The sequence below is a fragment of the Cottoperca gobio genome, chromosome 11, assembly GCF_900634415.1.
Source record: "Cottoperca gobio chromosome 11, fCotGob3.1, whole genome shotgun sequence".
Classification (NCBI taxonomy): Eukaryota; Metazoa; Chordata; class Actinopteri; order Perciformes; family Bovichtidae; genus Cottoperca; species Cottoperca gobio.
Genome location: NC_041365.1, coordinates 9889212 through 9906920, shown reverse-complemented (window position 1 = coordinate 9906920; position 17709 = coordinate 9889212). Strand labels below are relative to the sequence as shown.

The following is a 17709-nucleotide window of genomic DNA, read 5'->3' as shown; positions in this document are numbered from 1 at the left end:
CGACTGTTATAACTATATAATAACAGAAGAGTTGTTATGTCCACTCCACGCTGCTGATTGGACGAGCTGAAACCGGAAATGACACCCTCAGCGGCCGCATCACGTTTAATTTAAAACCGGAACAAACAAAAGGAACCAAAGCAAAGCTCAGCAGCTGTTTCAGTTGTTATTAAGTGATAAAGACACAGTTTGTGTAGTACAGGACTATTTAAGGGACTGATGAGCGGAATTTTAGCTCTTTTTTTGCTGCAGCTTGGACAGAGAAATATCGATGAAGATGATAGCATAACATTAGCTAAACATCAATATTGTATGTTTTTATTTATATTTTAAAGTTATCTTTTATTTAGTAACCCTTTCTTTTAGCGTTATTTAAAAATAGTCTGGAGTTATAATGAAGGGCTCCCGTTCTGCTTTGTCAAGCCGGAGGGTGAGGAGCAGCAGCGGGGCGGCCGAGCTGCTGTATCCGTTGCTCGGTGCGTGTCTCTGGGCTACGGTGGTCGGGTACAAGCCGGTGATCATAGTGCACGGTTTGTTCGACAGCTCAGGGGATTTTAAACACTTACAGCTGTTCATTAACGAGGTGAGTGATTGCATTAAAGAGAGACTGGTTTAATTTGGTTCTTTTGTAGATAATAATAGTATTTTTAAAGTATATAACGTTACTGGTACATTTTGTTTTTTCAGGGGTTGCCTTACAGCTTATATCACCACGTTATCAGCACAACGTGGGCATGCATCATGTAACATGTAGGCCTACTGTGCCACATTATCCAGCTTTTATCATAATGGAAGAGTCAGAAGAGTTATTTGAAATATATATTTAACCATTTGTCTGCATTATTTCTTTAGCAATAACACAGGAAAGTGAGTGATCTGTACTATAATAATGATAATAATAATAAGCTTTATTTGTATAGCACCTTTCATACAAGAATTGCAGCCCAAAGTGCTTCACAGCAAAAACATAACAATTAGTACAAGATTAGACAGAATAAGAGCATTTACAGTACAATAATCACAGTGTTGATGTAAATGAGTCTGAAGTACCCTTATAAAAAATAGCAGAATAAAAATAGTATAAAATAACATTGGAAATCATGCCTATCTGTGCCGTACTTAACGACCCTACTGCCGGGAAATCACATTCATCATCCGTTTAGGGCTTTGTATACAAGAAGGAGGACCTTAAAATCAATTCTAAAAGTTACTGGAAGCCAGTGAAGAGCGGCTAACACTGGACTGATGTGGTCTCTCCTCTTGGTTCTAGTCAGGAGCCTCGCTGCAGCGTTTTGGATGAGCTGAAGTCTCTTTGTTGTTGTTTTTGGGAGGCCGGTAAAGAGTGCATTACAGTAATCGAGTCTGCTTGAGATGAAAGCATGGATTAGTTTTTCAGCATCCTTTTGATTTATAAATTGTCTGATTTTAGCTATATTTCTAAGGTGGAAGAATGTCACCTTGTTTATGTGGGATTTAAAGCTTAAATCTGAGTCTATGATAACACCAAGACTTGTAACTTCCGGTTTAATCAAAGAAGTAAGTTTCCCCATGTTATTCAGCATCATCTCTCTTTTTGTTACAAGACCTACTAGTAGGATTTCAGTTTTGTTCTCATTTAATTTTAAGAAATTATTGCTCATCCATTGATTTATTGCTGACAGACAGGTGGTGATGGAGTTAATAGCTGTAGCATCATTTGGTTCAGCAGAGATGTACAGTTGCGTGTCATCCGCGTAGCTATGGAAGCACATATTGTGTTCTCTGATGATGTCCCCCAGTGGTAGCATGTATAGGGAGAACAGTAATGGACCGAGGCAGCTCCCTTGTGGAACTCCAAAGTGGGCATCATGCTTCTCTGACACATGATCTCCAAGCCTGACAAAATACTTTCTCCCTTTGATATATGTTCTGAACCAGTTTAATACACAGTCAGAAAGACTAACCAGTTTTTCTAGACGATTAAGTAGGATGTCATGGTCGATCGTGTCAAATTCTGCGCTCAGGTCTAGCAGGATAAGAATTGAGACCTTGTTTGCATCAGAGTTTAGTCTGAGGTCACTAATTATTTTAGTCAGAGCAGTTTCGGTGCTGTGGCATGCGCTGAAGCCTGATTGAAATTCCTCCAGGATGTTGTTTTCTTTAAGAAAGGAGTTTAATTGACAATTTTTTCTAGTATTTTGCTGATGGAAGGTTAGATATTGGCCTATAGTTGGTCAGCGTATTACTGTCTAGGTTAGGTTTCTTTAGCAAGGGCTTTACAACGGCTGTTTTGAAGACGTCTGGGAAGATGCCCGTTAGAAGAGACGTGTTTATAATATTTAAAATGAGCAACAGTATCCAGGGTAGATGACAAGGTGTTGTTTAAATTTTCAATAGGTTAATTCACTTAAATGTATTTTTTTCAGAGCTGTCTATGTGTTATGTTGGTTTATTATAACCTGTAGTTTGCACTGTAATATTATACATAAATTGTGTATTGATATTACCAAACTTTCGTTTTTGGTTCATAAACATTGCTGGAATCATGCTGTGTTCAGGACATTTTATTCAGCAAAGTTGACATTGGTAAAGAAGTAAAAAATAATAATGATTGCACAGTGAAATGTGCCCTGTCCTGCTTTTCTTTCTGAATCCTCCAAACCCTTCACACACACCCTTTTGAAACACACACAGTTTAAGATTGTGGTCGAGTTGTGGATGTGGTGAATTTTTAAACCAAGAATAAGTTCCTCTTTTTCTCTTTTGCTATATTAGAAAGCTTACGACTGAAACCAAACAACACATATTTTTGGAGGAAGAGGAAATTCATACCTTATTCTGTCTGCTTCAGTTTCCGCTTCACGCTAAATTATGATGAATTACTTAATCTCGGACCCTTCCTACAAACACCCTGTTAATGTAGTGTAACTTTCTAATTCTCTCTTCTACAGTCTCATCCTGGAACAAATGTTACCGTCATCGACTTGTTTGACAGAAGTGCCAGCCTGCAGCCCATGTGGAAGCAGGTGGAGGGATTCAAGTCAGCTATTTACCCAATAATGCAAAATGCAGAAGACGGGGTCCATTTTATTTGCTACTCTCAAGGTCTGTGAGTGTGAGAGTGAGTGTGCACGTGAAAAAGATAATTAAATATGGTATTTGCTTAAGATTATAAAATAGTCTTGGTGATCTCAGTTGTAACTGTCACCCTTTTATTTCAAAGATGGGGCTTTACAGGACTCTCTGTTTTATTTACACAAATACTCAAATACACATGTAAAAAGTAATAAATAAGCAATAACAAGTAATTACTTTTGAATTAGTGACAAACCAGAGCGAATTTATACTATATATATATATATTCTATAAAATATATATATATATATATATATATATATATATATATATATATATATTCTATAAAATATATATATTCTATAAAATATATATTTAATAAATATATTATTATATATACCAAAATCATATACACACATATATCTCAGTTTTATATTTGTTAATCATCGGATTTAAAACATTTATTTAGATAAAAGAAATGTATATATTTTTTACATATGAAGATGTTACCTGTACCTGCACTTTTGACTGCTTCCTGACATTTTATTGACCACACAATTAAAATTGAATCGAGAAAATAAGCAGATTAATCTATAATGAAAATGATCATTAGTTGCAGCCCTGAATGTAATTACTGCATGCATCGGTGTGGGTTAAGAAATTAGTTATCCTCAAATGTTCTACTTAAAGCATCAATAAGTTGCATTTTTCCAACAGCAACACACGCAGACAGCAAGGGATCATCTTTCTGTGTTAGTCCATTGATACACCTCTGATAAAGGAGAAATTATAATATGTGGTGAAGCTGTGAACCACACACTTCCCCAAGATGGACTAAAGACTGAAAAATATTGTTTTTGTTGATATTTTCACAGGCGGGCTGGTTTGCAGAGGAATCCTTTCCACTCTCTCTGACCACAATGTCCAATCTTTCATCTCTCTGTCCTCGCCTCAGGCCGGGCAATATGGAGGTGGGTTCAACTTCAAAGGCTGAACACATGATTATGTTTAAAGCATCTATAATCGATATGTTTTTAAAAAAGTGATAACATAAAAAGGGTCGCTCGTAGTGAAGAACCTACGGAGAATTATCACTTGAGTCTGCAGATCTCTCGGCTTAACAGAGCTTCATAGGGAGTTCAGCTCATGCTTCAGATGTCCAGCCCATAACTTTTCTGTTTTGGTTCACTGTCAACACTTGTTTTCGGCTGCATCAAGCAGCTGTTTTTAGCGAAAAAGCTCTAAAAACGTATTTACATTATCTGCTCAGCAGACAGACGCAGTTAGAAACTAGCTGGTGAACATTGTGGAGCATTTAGCAGCTAAAGGGTCAAATATTTCCCTCAGGAGCTGGTGGAGACCAAAAACAAAACTAAAAGAGAGAATATTAGACCTAAATTCATTTTTAAGAAGTTGCTCCCTAACTGCTGGATGTGTAAATCAGAAACTGTTTGCTAATCTATATCAACTTAAAAGGTGATGATATGTCAATGTCGTGCTCTCAACTTGTTTCCGCTGTCCTTAAGTAGCCAAAAAATCAGTTATTGCTCTTTGTCTCTTCAGACACGGACTACTTGAGGTACCTCTTCCCACAGTTTATGAAGTCCAATCTCTTCCACCTCTGCTACACGTCAGTAGGTCAGAGGATCTCCATCTGCAACTACTGGAATGGTGAGAATAATTTATATTCCTTATCTTGTCAAAAATGAGATATTAAGTGTTCTGTTTTCCTTGAGATCATATCACATTCAAAGACATGTGATTGAATATAAGAACGCTTCATTAATATTGCTTGTTTGTCCTCCTCCAGACCCCCACCACAGAGACTTGTACGTAAACAGCAGTGATTATTTGGCTCTGCTCAACAGCGAGCGATCCAATCCAAATTCAACAGGTCAGCATATTCCTTGTGGGTAAAACTAATCCATTAGTTTAATGAATGTAACTATCAGTGAGTATTTGTTATCTCTCTGATGCAACAGTGACTTTGACCTTATGCCTATAAAGAAATATCAATAAGTTGGAGAAGGTTCTTCTGCTTGTGTTGGAAAAATATTTCCTAAAATAAGCATTTTGTTTTTATTTAGTCATGTATGGTACAAATAAAGGTGCACAAATGCATCGAGACTATTTACAGTAAACACGATATATCAGGCAAACTCATCACAGTATAATGAAAGATACTAAGAATACACACACAGCTCATCATTATTAATTACAAAAGGTTCTGACTTATGTAAACAGCAGGCAGTAATAAAGTCGTGTATGTCTATAAATTGTAAAAACTTTGGAGATATAAGTTTTAACATTGTAACCCTTTTATTACATTTGGTTATAAAAAATGTATGATAACGTATGAGGTTGATCAACAGATTAAAAAACTTTTTTAATGAAAAAGAAAAAACTTAAGGAGGGGACCTAAAAGAAAAGCTATATATCCAGGACATACATTAACTCACAGTTTGATGGCAGGGCTATGTTACTGGATCGCTATAGATTGTACAGTTATACCTAATCAAGTGTAATTATTTTTATCTCTCAATCTTAGAGTGGAAGAAGAACTTTCTCAAAATAAAGAAGCTGGTGTTGATCGGAGGACCAGACGATGGAGTCATCACTCCCTGGCAGTCGAGGTGAGTTCTACCTCTCGTGTACATTTTATCTCAAATATCATCATGTTTGTGATTTTTTTCATCTGCTATTGGATTTTATGTAAAAATCCATTTTCTAGACAAAACAATTTTACAGTAATATTTGACACATTGCACATGTGAACACATGAGAGATGAGACTTTGTTGGAAAGAATCAATACAGAGTACGTTTTTGGACATTTTGCATTTTGATTGTAAAGTTGGGGTGTTTATTTAAATGCTTTAACATTTTTCTACCTTATACACTTGAGGCAGACAGTTACATGAAACTGACCCTCAGGCTAAAATGCCTCTGAAACACCAGAGTTGATTCATTTAGTCGAGTATTATTCATGCACTTCTGAACCCCTGATAAAAGACAAAACATTTAAGATTACTTTCCTCTGCTAAAATTGTGGGATTCTTTTTTTCCAGTTCACTTGGATTCAGACACACTGTGTTTTCACCTTTTTAATATTGTAATTTATTTCCGGTGTCATGTGATACTTTCTATTCTCAGTTCACATATTACACTGCTTTGAAGGATTAGCTTTTGTGACTGTGGCTGATCAGATGACTCTCATGTGATGCTCACACATTATTATCTTTCTGTTTTTCTCATGGTTTTCAGTCAGTTTGGATTCTTTGACGACAACGAGACGGTTGTTGAGATGCAGCACCAAGATGTGAGTAAAGGTTATACAACTGACACACATAAATAACACACTTTTCAGTTTATTCTTATGCCCTTTGAGGTAATTATACTTTTATGGTATTTTAGATTGTTTCCATTATTTATTGTGTCATACACAAGCACACGTATACTTTTCAGACATCTAAAATAGCATTGCAGTGGTGAAACAATATTTATCAGACCAGCACAGATACATACATATAATGTTCCATTACAAACAAAAATCTTCTGTCCAAACGTTTGTTATAATCGTCCAACCAGACGAAGCCATCCGAAATGATCGTTTCATTTTATTAAAAAGACTTGCCCTTAAATCATCACATCAAGAGCAATAAAACATGAAATGGACTGTAGCTTCAATCTCACCGAAATCACATAACAATCTGAACTTTTTCCCTTCAGCATGAGCAGTGCATGTTTATATAGCTAATATATATGTGACTGTTCAATTCTATTTTTAGAATTTAGGCTTGTACCAATCAACCATCTTTCCTTATACATCAGGAATACTTTTCCCTAAATGAACATAATAAATGAACCATACAAAATAAAGGTTTTACCTCACTAATGAAGCTCTTTGTCGTGAGCTGAAACATCTCACATTCATGTCTGATAACTGGATGTTTCCATCCCAAAGCATTCATTCACTCTTCAGTTGTGTATTGCCTTGGATAATATACCCAGTTTGAAAGTGTAAAAAAGGGTGAAACTTTAAGAAACCTTTTTTCCTATTTCAGGTGTATTTAAGGGATGTTTTCGGTCTGAAGACGCTGGCGGCTCGTGGAGATCTGATCATCTGTTCTGTTCCCGGCGTCGAACACGTGTTTTGGCACTCGAATGAGACGGTGTTCCACACGTGCATTGAGAAGTGGTTGGTGTAGAACAAAACATTTTTACAGCACACACACACACACACACACACACACACACACACACACACACACACACACACACCATGCAGTTTTATAAACTTTTAAAGTTTTTTAAATCTGTAAATCAAACTATGCCCTGTTGGGTCCTTGAATTTGAGGGAATTGGGCCTGAAAAGTCCTTGAACCTGACGTTTAAAAAGGCGTGGGAATCCTGACGATCTATATGAATTTACAGCCAGCAGCGCGTTAGCATATTTTAGCATAAAGCCTGGAAACCGAGGAAAACGGCTAACAGATTAAACAAACCTGGAATCTAAATTAGTGAGCTTTAGCGATGATGGTAGGCTACCTTTGGACGGAGCCATGCTATCTGTTTCCATTCTTTAAGCTAAGATACCTGCTGACTGTATGTTAATATGTATTGCACAGACATAAGAGTGATATTGATCTTCTTATTTAACTCTTGCCAAGAAATCTAATAAGTGTATGTCTCAAGATGTCAAACTGCTCCTTCTAATCATTAGTTTTAAAAGGTGCTGCTGCTGTCAAACAAATCCAGCAAATCTCTGTGTGCTGAAGGTATTTTATCAAAAGATAACAAGGCACAAACTGTCAGAAGCAACCAATATAAAGGCTCCCATAAACTCGGTAACAGTTTAACTAACAGTTATGTTATTACAGTCTGCAACAGTAAATCAAAACAGACATTAAAGGATTTTAGAATTGCATTCCAGCAAATTAAAGACACTTGTAGAAGACGGATTAAAAAGAGAAAGGTCAAAAATCAATGTAGCAATGGTTGAGGGAAATTGTTACTGTCTTCACAGGCTAAGTAGCCCTTCAAGACTGCTCTTCATGTGCACAAAATTGGTGGAGTGCCCCTTTTAATTTTTATAAAAGCGAGCCCACATACATACAGTATATATATCTATGTGTATGTCTGTGTGTGTTTGGTACACATACCTCAAAACAACACACAACACACAACACAACAGTGCCTGAGCGACGTTCTGTCATCTTGTCTACATGTACAGACTCACTGCTCATCTTGTGATGCAGTAATTTATATATTTTTATTCCTCCATTATTTTAGTGTTTAGATCTGACCGTGAATATCATGTTACTTATCATTATCATGCAGTGCTTTAGAGATTTTATAGATTAAGCCTTACATTTTCCTGTCATGCCTCAGTGTTTTATGTCCCATACCAAAGTGCTACAACACACTGCCTTTAGTGATGGTGCTCAAAGTAATGAGGGGTGGATGAAGAGTGGCCGGAGAGGGGCAGTGCTATATTAGTGTTTACTTGTCCACTAAACTATTGTACATGGCGCTCTTTACCTCCCATCACGTTTAGATATCTCAGGCGTTTAAACTTCATGTTTGTCTGTTTGTTGGAAAAGGGATTTCTCCTAACTGTTGCATTTTATTGGATGTTTATGTACTTTATAAATGTTTCTGAAAATAAGAAACAGAATGGAAATAAATGTCTATTGTGTGAAAAAACAGGAAGTATTGAATAAAGTCTGCATTGCACAATGTTTAACCAGATAAAAAGAAGGGAAATTATGAACAGTTATAAAGTTTTTAGATTTACTGTATTATTTTAATATTGTTGCATCTTTTGTCTTGTGTATGCTTGTACAAGTTAATTAACCTAACTGCATAAACTATGGATTTAAGGGAGGTCTTCTCTGAGTTCAGTTTTCTTGCTATAAAAACTGTAAATGTGGTTATGGACAGTCTTTTAAAAACTCAAACTGAAACTGCTATTTTGACTCTGTCTTACAATTTCTACAGTATTTGGGCCGCAAATGAAAATGTGTAAAATGTTGTCAATTCCTCAATAAAAGACCATTTTAAACATTTATTTTTTGTCTTTATTTATTACAACGGAAGGTCCTTGTCTAGTCAGTGGTATAGTGGTATGGCTTTCAAAAAGAATACCAGAAGGTCATGAGTTTAATACTAGGGCTACAAGGCACCTGAGTTGCTCCAGGGAGACTGTCCCTATAGTTAGTTCACTGTAAGTCGCTCTGGATAAGATTGTCTGCTATAAGACCTGTAGGATAGAACGTTTTAAGAACATGAAAACAAACTAACTAAAGCAAAAAATAAAAGATTTGTTTTCAGTTTCCATCTTCATCAGTGCCATCCATCACCTTCACTTTGTAAAACTAAAACACAAAAATTACAATACATGGTATAGAGAAATATAGGCTATTAAAGAAATGATCCTGTTAACACCTTATATTTACACTTGAAACAATAATATCAAACATTTCTTTATTTTAAAATGTAAAACAAAAAGAAGTACAGTAGACTTTGAACTGTGCGAGGGAAATGTAAACATATTTTACAACTTATTTTGTATTTTTTCGATTATTTGAGAAGTATTCATAGCTTTATTGCTCGTTGCATTCTTTGAAACAAAAGAAGAATACAATTCCCTGCATGCTTTGCGGACCGGAAGAAACCCACCAGCTCACCGGATATCTGCACGCGGCGCCTCGAAAAGGCCCTTTTCCGTCTCAGAGAAGTGTGGTACAGAACGGCTGACACAAGTGAGTGAAAAATTCTCCTTTTGCTCTCTTCATATGTCTTTTAAAACATTATTATCTAATATCTAGGAGCGGTACTTACTCCCGTTGTCCGAGAAATATGAACAAAACATCTACATTTTGCTGTTATGTTGCTTTATTTGCAATAATAGTTTCCCTACGAGCACAACGGCGCAGAGCGTTAGCTTGTGGCTAGCTTATTAGCACATGTGGATGCGGCATGATTATCAGCCACCTCGATAGATCTCACAATCAACACTTTATTTCTAAATGTTGCGATCCTATACTTGCACAGTATATGCCGCCGTAAATACCACCTCTGTGTATTACTTTAAAATGTCGCCATATTTTAAATATTCGCAAGCTTGTGAGCAAACGTTACGTTAACTTTGGAGAAGCAGGCTTCAATTCGGGCCCTGCTGTGAAAGTGTTGCTGTGTTTTTACCTATATTACATATTACCATTTATTTCAAGTGATCTGTGCTAAGACGAAATATTTAGGTATTCGTTTAATGGGATGCATGTAACCCCGGGTATGTTGGCATGAAAAGGATAAGAGTTTTGCAACGTAATGTTAGTTATGAGTCTAAAGGGACAACGTTTCCCTAAGTCAAATGTTCACTGTTTCCCTTGATCAACATGTTGGAGTCACCCACCCACAGCTAATAGCCTACTGATGGTGTACTCCTCGATACACCTTCAAATTTGTGAGGAAAACCGTTTTCTTGACATAAAACGTTGAACGGATAATTTCCTGAACTGTACTCAAAACTACCTTCTCACATTGTTCTTTATCAATTTATAATTATGAAGATGGACCTCATCAATCTTACAATGTTAGTTTATATAAAGAGATGCATGTCAACCTGATGTGAACGTTTAATTTCCCAGTCCTATGTTTAAATGTTTGGGTGGAAAATTCTGTCTGAATTTTGATGTGTTGTTTCCGTGGCATGAATTGTCAATCTTTTTTATTTATCCTCAGTGACTGAGTGGGAGACTGCCCCAGCTGTGGCTGAGTCTCCAGAGATCAAACTCTTTGGCAAGTGGAGCACTGACGATGTCCAGATCAATGACATCTCCCTGCAGGTAAGCGGCAAGTGGCACATTTTACCACAACATATTGCTTCGATCTTCATTTGTTACAAAAAGCAGCTTTATCTTTATTAGATGATTGTTTGCATTAAACGAGGCTAGAGTCACGCCTGGATATATCCCATTGTCCTGGTGTGCTAGAGTGCTCGTAGAGGAAATGTCTTTGCTTATTCATTGTCTGTAGTCTGTTGTGGCCCAGTCAATCACCAACTCAGGCACATTCTTCATACAGGCTGTATGTAAATAATTTTGCATTAAAAATCTTTTAGCATAAACCATGATGCTTAAATCATCCATGTACACTACAGGATTACATTGCTGTGAAAGAGAAGTACGCCAAGTACCTGCCGCACTCAGGAGGACGTTATGCCGCCAAGCGTTTCCGTAAGGCCCAGTGCCCCATTGTAGAGCGTCTGACCAACTCCATGATGATGCACGGCCGCAACAACGGCAAGAAGCTGATGACCGTGCGCATTGTTAAGCACGCCTTCGAGATCATCCACCTGCTGACTGGAGAGGTATGTAGTGTGTGCGGCACGATGAGGCAGGTCAAGGTGATCTTTGGAAGGCAGCAATCAATTATAAGATGTACAGCAAACGGTGAACTAAACAGGATTAACATCTCTGACTGATACTAAGGGACATGTTTTCATTGCAATTGAAGGTCAGCATGTACCAGATTTCCTTATCCTTTCTCTTTGTATATGCATGGCCTTTCCCATGTCCTGGCTGGAATAGTGTTGTGTCGCTCGGTCTGAAGCCACTTTGTTACCCATTTACAGTGGGCTAAACAATTTTGAAAAATATGTAATTGTGATTTATTTTTGACTCATTGCAATTCTAAAAATGGGAGGGAATAATCATGCTGCATGATTTTCATTGAAAATATATTAGTTTGATCATTGTGTGACTCTTTATATGACGACTAGCTGTACCAAACAAGTCTGTAGAATACCGCGAATACCAGTTATTGTACTGGGACCGGTGTTATCTTTTTCACCAGTTTTTATATATTGTATATTAGACATGTTTGAATTCCCAAAACAAAAAATTTTAATCGTAGTTATAGTGCACGTAACAAACACAGGCCACTGTCTGAAGTGAGACGCAAAATGTATTACAGCCCGGAGCACATTGTAATCTCTTTGTTACCTAGCTACAATTATTTGGCGACATAATAGCATATGGTCAGAATGTAACATACATGTTAACCGTTGGGTTTTAAAACTTTATTTACATTATAAACGACAAACTATTTGTACTCTAATATCAAATATGGTCTGAAATCTACTAAAAAGTTCAGTTAAAGCGTTTGTAGACAGTCTTTGTCTAGAAATGAGTTTTTCACCATTAAATATTCCTTTTCATGCTTTTTTTCTTACTGTAAACTACTTTATTCTCATTTGCTGTAATTTGTATTTTGTGCATCAAGCGAGGCTAGAGTCACGCCTGGATACATCCCATTGTCCTGGTGTGCTAGAGTGCTCGCAGAGGAAATGTCTTTGCTTATTCATTGGCTGTAGTCTGTTGTGGCCCAGTCAATCACCAACTCAGATACATTACACTGCCGGTCAGTGTCTATTACACCAAAGTTAAATTGTCAGCCGCTAATGTCCTGCGCTCTCGTCCTGCAGGCCATTATTTAGAAATATTGCTGTTGGCATAACACAGCATCGAGAAGATTATCTGCACCGGTCTGGTTTCAATTTGTATTCAGTAATTAAAATGTCCTAAAACTACTTCGAAATTTTGTCCCCAGAATCCCCTCCAGGTCTTGGTGAACGCCATCATCAACAGCGGACCCCGTGAGGACTCCACCCGTATCGGTCGTGCTGGCACCGTCAGGAGGCAGGCTGTGGACGTGTCGCCCCTCCGCAGAGTCAACCAAGTAAACGCTCATTTATATTAAAAAACATTGTTTTACTTAAAGGCTAATCTTTGCTTTAAATATGAATTCATAATTTTTCAGTCTTCAAAAATATCACCACCGAGGGAAAATGATTTCCATTGTTAATAAGGGGAAGCTAGGTGGTTGTTTCTTTGCTACCGTCATCTACCGACAGCTGTCCAAAAATGACATTGTAATCTCTTTGCGTCTATACTCTTTGGCACCTAGCTACAATTATTTGGCAACATAATAGCATACAGTCAGAATGTAACATACATGTTAACTGTTGGGTTTTAAAACTTTATTTACATTATAAACGACAAACTATTTGTACTCTGATGTCAAATACGGTCTTAAATCTACCAAGAAGTGCAGTTAAAGCGTTTGTAGACCGTCTTTTCTTACTACTTTATTCTCATTTGCCGTAATTTGTATTTTGTGCATCAAGCGAGGCTAGAGTCACGCCTGGATACATCCCATTGTCCTGGTGTGCTAGAGTGCTCGCAGAGGAAATGTCTTTGCTTATTCATTGGCTGTAGTCTGTTGTGGCCCAGTCAATCACCAACTCAGATACATTACACTGCCGGCCAGTGTTTATTCCACCAAAGTTGATTTGTCAGCCGCTAATGTCCTGCTCTCTCGTCCTGCAGGCCATCTGGCTGCTGTGCACAGGAGCAAGAGAAGCCGCCTTCAGGAACATCAAGACCATCGCAGAGTGTCTGGCTGATGAGCTGATCAATGCCGCTAAGGTAACGGGTTATCCACTTGTAGCGAGATCATTCTGATTCAAAGTGCAATGTAGAATAACTGATACAGATAACACAGTATAATTACTATTGTACCCTGCTGATGCTTATGTATTGGCTTTTTGTGGTGTTGAAACATTACCTTAACAGTCGAATTCTGGTCCTGTTTTATAATTAAACTGTCAATTTCGCCTAATTTCAGGGTTCATCTAACTCCTACGCCATCAAGAAGAAGGACGAGTTGGAGAGAGTTGCCAAGTCCAACCGTTAAACATGTTCTTTCTACCAATAAATTCGAAGAAATTTCTGTTGATGTTGAGTCATTTTTTCTTTTTATGCACGTCTATACACATTTCAGTTCTTGGAAAGTGAACAACATTTACAATAGAAGTGGTCAGTCAGATGAATTTTATTGGAATCACTACAAATTCACACAAGAAAGCTAAAACCATTTAAAAAAAAAAAAAAATTCTATTAGCAGCTACAAATACTGGAGCAGTATTGAAATAGATATATTGTCAAATCTGTAGACATAACTGGTACCTGCAATATTAAAAAGCACTGAATGTGTAAAGTTGAGTTGACAAGAAAATATTTTGCGTGTCAAAAGCCGTGTTGGATAAGTGTCAATTTTATGCTGCTTATCCAGGCCACTGGGAAACTGATTTTCCTTCATAGTTGGGCTGGTATGAACGTTTTAAACTTTGTACCAACATCGTCTTTCTTTTCACATGATCTGGACAGCTCAGTGGTACCAAGTTAAAACTGGTGAAATTAGTTTAATTGAGTGGTTTCATGGATAGTTGTGAGGAAACAGCGCACTGAACAGCAGGGGGGGCAGTGGTGCCGAGATTCAGTTTACAGTAAGGCCGTTAGCAGATGTTAGTTGGATCACATTCTCATACAGATGCTGTGAGTCAGTGTTTTCCCCTAGAAATAGACAAGAATCTTAATCTGTGGAAAGTGTTTGACGTGGACCCTTCACCCCACCGTGAACATGTGTACTGGTAATACTGATGTGTTTTCAGAAGTAAGTGTGTTTTCTGTTGATGAGGAGGCAGAGCGAGGACAGAGACGCTCCCAGTTTGGAGGCCTCACTGCAGGCTGTTGGCAGGAGGGTGTAGTCCTGCAGCTTCTGGAAGGCCTGCAGAGAGGAGGGAGGGAACAACTTAATTGCTAATGAAAGTGACTAGCGACCGAATGTAGACTGGATATGTTCTTTGTGTAATATGTCATTAAATAAGTTAATTTGAGAAACTAATCATGCAAACTGCAAGAAAAAACTAAAGCACCAGGAACATAATCATCTCGCCTCCAGGTTTGAGCCTCCCTTTACACACATTTGCCTGAAGCAAAGTATTTATTTAATATTAATCCACTAGAGATTCCCACCTGTCCTGTAAGTAAATTACTGAGTTTACAGTGGTGGAATACGTACGTTTACTCAATAACTAATCAAGCACAAATTTGAGGTACTTAGCTTGAGTGGTTTCTTTTCATAGTACTTTGTACTAGGCTACAATTATGACATCTTTAGTTACTTTACAGATTATTATTCGTCACAAATCAAGAGTATAAAATTTGACACTCAGTAATTTTTCAGGTGAAAATGCCAAAGGTCGCTTCTGAAATATGATTTATTGCCTTTTTGTAATGTTTGTCATGTGCTTAATAATTTTAATATTATATAAGCTTTAGGGTAGTACAACATTAAATTGCCAAAGACTAAATTAAATAATGCTGCCTTAAAGCTTGGGGAGGCAGTTTATTTTTTGACATTGGGCAAAAATGACACCCCAGGCAGTTTTTGTGAAAAAGCTAAAACATACTAATCGCAGCCGTGAGCAGAAGTCTCGGCTATTAACATTTTCTCTCAATCTCTGACACTTTATTGTCAGACTCTCTTTTTGATGAGTCCCTCTTCCTTTTTGGGGTTACTTTGCGTAAGCAGTAACTTTTCTTGAAGGATATTCTTCCGTTGCATCAGGCTTTAACCATCTGAAGGGGCGTGCACGGGCGTCTGCTTTTGTAGAACAGTCAATAGTAGTAGTGGTTGGCCAAAGTATGTCATCGTGACTAAATATTTTAAAGCCTGGAAACAGAGCCAAGAGGATGTGCAGAAGTTTTCTCTCACTTGAATTACAATATGCTGAAAGGTTAGAGTTTCTGCACAATGACGCCAAAAATATACTGCCTCGCCCAGCTTTAAATTGAACAAAGATGAGGCTCTTTTTGGACCTGAGGCCTGCAATAAAAAACTAAATCCTCAGCTGTACTCACAGAGACACTGTCAGGACATTCCTCTGCAGGCCGGTGGAGCAGGAAGTCCAGTTTAGACGGCCCTTTGATGTAGATGCAGTTTGCTGCCGAGTCCTCTGGAACAGTGAGCACTTCATAGTGGTGATCAGTCAGCTGTTCCATCATCTGGAGACAAACACACACACACACACACACACACACACACACACACACACACACACACACACACACACACACACACACACACACACACACACACACACACAGACATATTGCAGCAGATCACTCCCAGCATTGCACAGACTCAGATGCAGCATTAGTGATGTTATTAATATGACCTCAGCCGTTAGGAAATAATGATGTGTGCAGGTTACATTAGGACAGAGAGAAGGGAAACACACACTATGTATGATAGATAATAAGGCTGACTGGAAAGAGATCTTAGGTCCTAGCTAGAACTAGATTTTATAATATCTTATTAACTGCATATCATTTTGAATAATGAGTCAGTATCAGTATCATTAAAGGAATATATTATATTATTAAAATCACCCTCAAATCTTTATATATTCTGTTTTTGTTTTACATTTTAAAGTGACATATTAGCTGGTGAAGTGTTGGTGATTCTGCATAGAGACTGACCAAATGAGTTTAAGGTTAAAGGAATAGTTCACCACTTTGGTTCACCTTAAATCATGACTGGTTTAGATGTTGTATTTCCACCTGTTCACTCTTATGTGCATATTAATACACATGTGTATCTGACTTAAGTGTGCACATTTCTTTTTCATTTTATTGGGTTTAATAAAAAACTTTCTATGTGTGTTTATTTACTTTGTGATTTTATTTCATGTTTCCTTTTACTATAGGTTATGTTAATGATCGTTAAAGTGTCATATATGTCATTATCACTATTTTACTTGAATATTTAAGTCGGTATCATTATTATGTTTATAATTACCTTCTTTTTCAACAAATACATTTGCGAGCTTCTGTATGCTTATGTGTATTTTTCTTTCTTTTAAATGCATATTTCACGCACAAATGGATATGTTTATGTGCCTAACATTTTGCAAATGCACTGTAAATTGAGCATCATTTAATTGTCAATAAAACTAATTGGTCAGTCTAGTCTCAGTAAAAATGTAAAAATAAATGTATTCCCCAAAATGAAATGTCAAAATATTTCTTTAAAGATAATGTATAGTTTTATTAACAGTACTTAAACACACATATACAAACACTTACCCGGAGTGTCTTCTTGGCCCCCTCACTGTTGCTAATGATGATTGTGTCTGGACCTCCCATGGAGCAGATATTTCTCAGTCGGGCTCCACCACAGACGGGGACGGTGGACACAGCGAAGTCCTGAACAGATGGAGGTTGAAAGGTTTAATTCACACACTGTCCCTCCAAGTCTTTATGACAACAGAAGAGACAAGTTCCCTCATCTAGCTCTTGTGGTAAGAGACCTTTTTCACAGCAGGCTCTCTATTATAGCAGGAAAAGCTAATAACCTCTATTCAAATGTCAAACTTTACAACTTGTAGCTTTACACAAAAGCAGCCCGCTGTGTGATTCTGGAGTTTCCTGTGCCGGATCAGAGGCAGTGATGCAGTGGCCACCTCTTGGTCTGAATAGTCCTCTCGTAGGGCTTAATGCACTTACAGTAATTCATGATAAAGACAAGAGAAACATACTCTGTAAAGCCTGCTGTGTAACGACCACACCCTGTTTTAAGTAGCTGCCAGACCGATCTGTAACAGTGTTTTGTCCGATGGTCTAAAGTTTTTGCTGATGTTTCCATTTTTTCAAGAATAATATTTGATGGAAACACAGAACCCATTAAATAGTAGGGATGATTTTGATATGAAAATTGTCATATTTATTTCAACATATTTGAGCTTC

The 17709-nt window shown here is 37.4% G+C and overlaps 3 protein-coding genes and 3 non-coding genes across 7 annotated transcripts in view; 5 read left to right on the top strand and 1 right to left on the bottom strand.

Annotated features, from left to right (window-relative positions):
- The first annotated feature begins 101 nt into the window (after positions 1-101).
- Positions 102-16013, top strand: ppt2b (palmitoyl-protein thioesterase 2b). 2 transcript variants are annotated; one of them, XR_003832994.1, is made up of 9 exons: positions 102-583; positions 2931-3084; positions 3930-4025; positions 4618-4725; positions 4865-4948; positions 5603-5687; positions 6317-6371; positions 7117-7333; positions 15977-16013. XR_003832994.1 is itself a non-coding variant. In XM_029442807.1 (8 exons), exons 1-8 carry the CDS (start codon positions 395-397, stop codon positions 7258-7260), a joined length of 915 nt encoding a protein of 304 aa, XP_029298667.1. In that variant the 5' UTR covers positions 102-394; the 3' UTR covers positions 7261-9120. The 2 variants fall into 2 exon arrangements, 1 of the variants encoding a protein (XP_029298667.1); XM_029442807.1 differs by lacking the exon at positions 15977-16013 and having other exon boundaries at positions 7117-9120.
- On the top strand, positions 9695-13849 carry rps5 (ribosomal protein S5). Its single transcript, XM_029442824.1, has 6 exons — positions 9695-9816; positions 10799-10902; positions 11217-11426; positions 12668-12796; positions 13447-13545; positions 13745-13849. Coding segments are annotated over exons 1-6 (612 nt in total). The 5' UTR covers positions 9695-9815; the 3' UTR covers positions 13814-13849.
- On the top strand, positions 11000-11131 carry LOC115016294 (small nucleolar RNA SNORA3/SNORA45 family). The gene has a single exon (XR_003833120.1). It is a non-coding gene; the product is annotated as a small nucleolar RNA SNORA3/SNORA45 family (small nucleolar RNA).
- LOC115016293 (small nucleolar RNA SNORA3/SNORA45 family) lies at positions 12339-12470 on the top strand. Its single transcript, XR_003833118.1, has one exon. It is a non-coding gene; the product is annotated as a small nucleolar RNA SNORA3/SNORA45 family (small nucleolar RNA).
- Positions 13243-13374, top strand: LOC115016292 (small nucleolar RNA SNORA3/SNORA45 family). Its single transcript, XR_003833117.1, has one exon. It is a non-coding gene; the product is annotated as a small nucleolar RNA SNORA3/SNORA45 family (small nucleolar RNA).
- The window catches only part of ddah2 (DDAH family member 2, ADMA-independent), a 7883-nt gene continuing 4107 nt past the window's right edge, over positions 13934-17709 (bottom strand). Inside the window, exons 4-6 of the mRNA XM_029442815.1 lie at positions 17050-17169; positions 15823-15966; positions 13934-14686 (exon numbers count right to left, since the gene is read on the bottom strand). Of these exons, the coding sequence (XP_029298675.1) occupies positions 14567-14686; positions 15823-15966; positions 17050-17169 (384 nt within the window). The 3' untranslated portion in view covers positions 13934-14566. The remainder of the gene's footprint in view (positions 14687-15822; positions 15967-17049; positions 17170-17709) is intronic.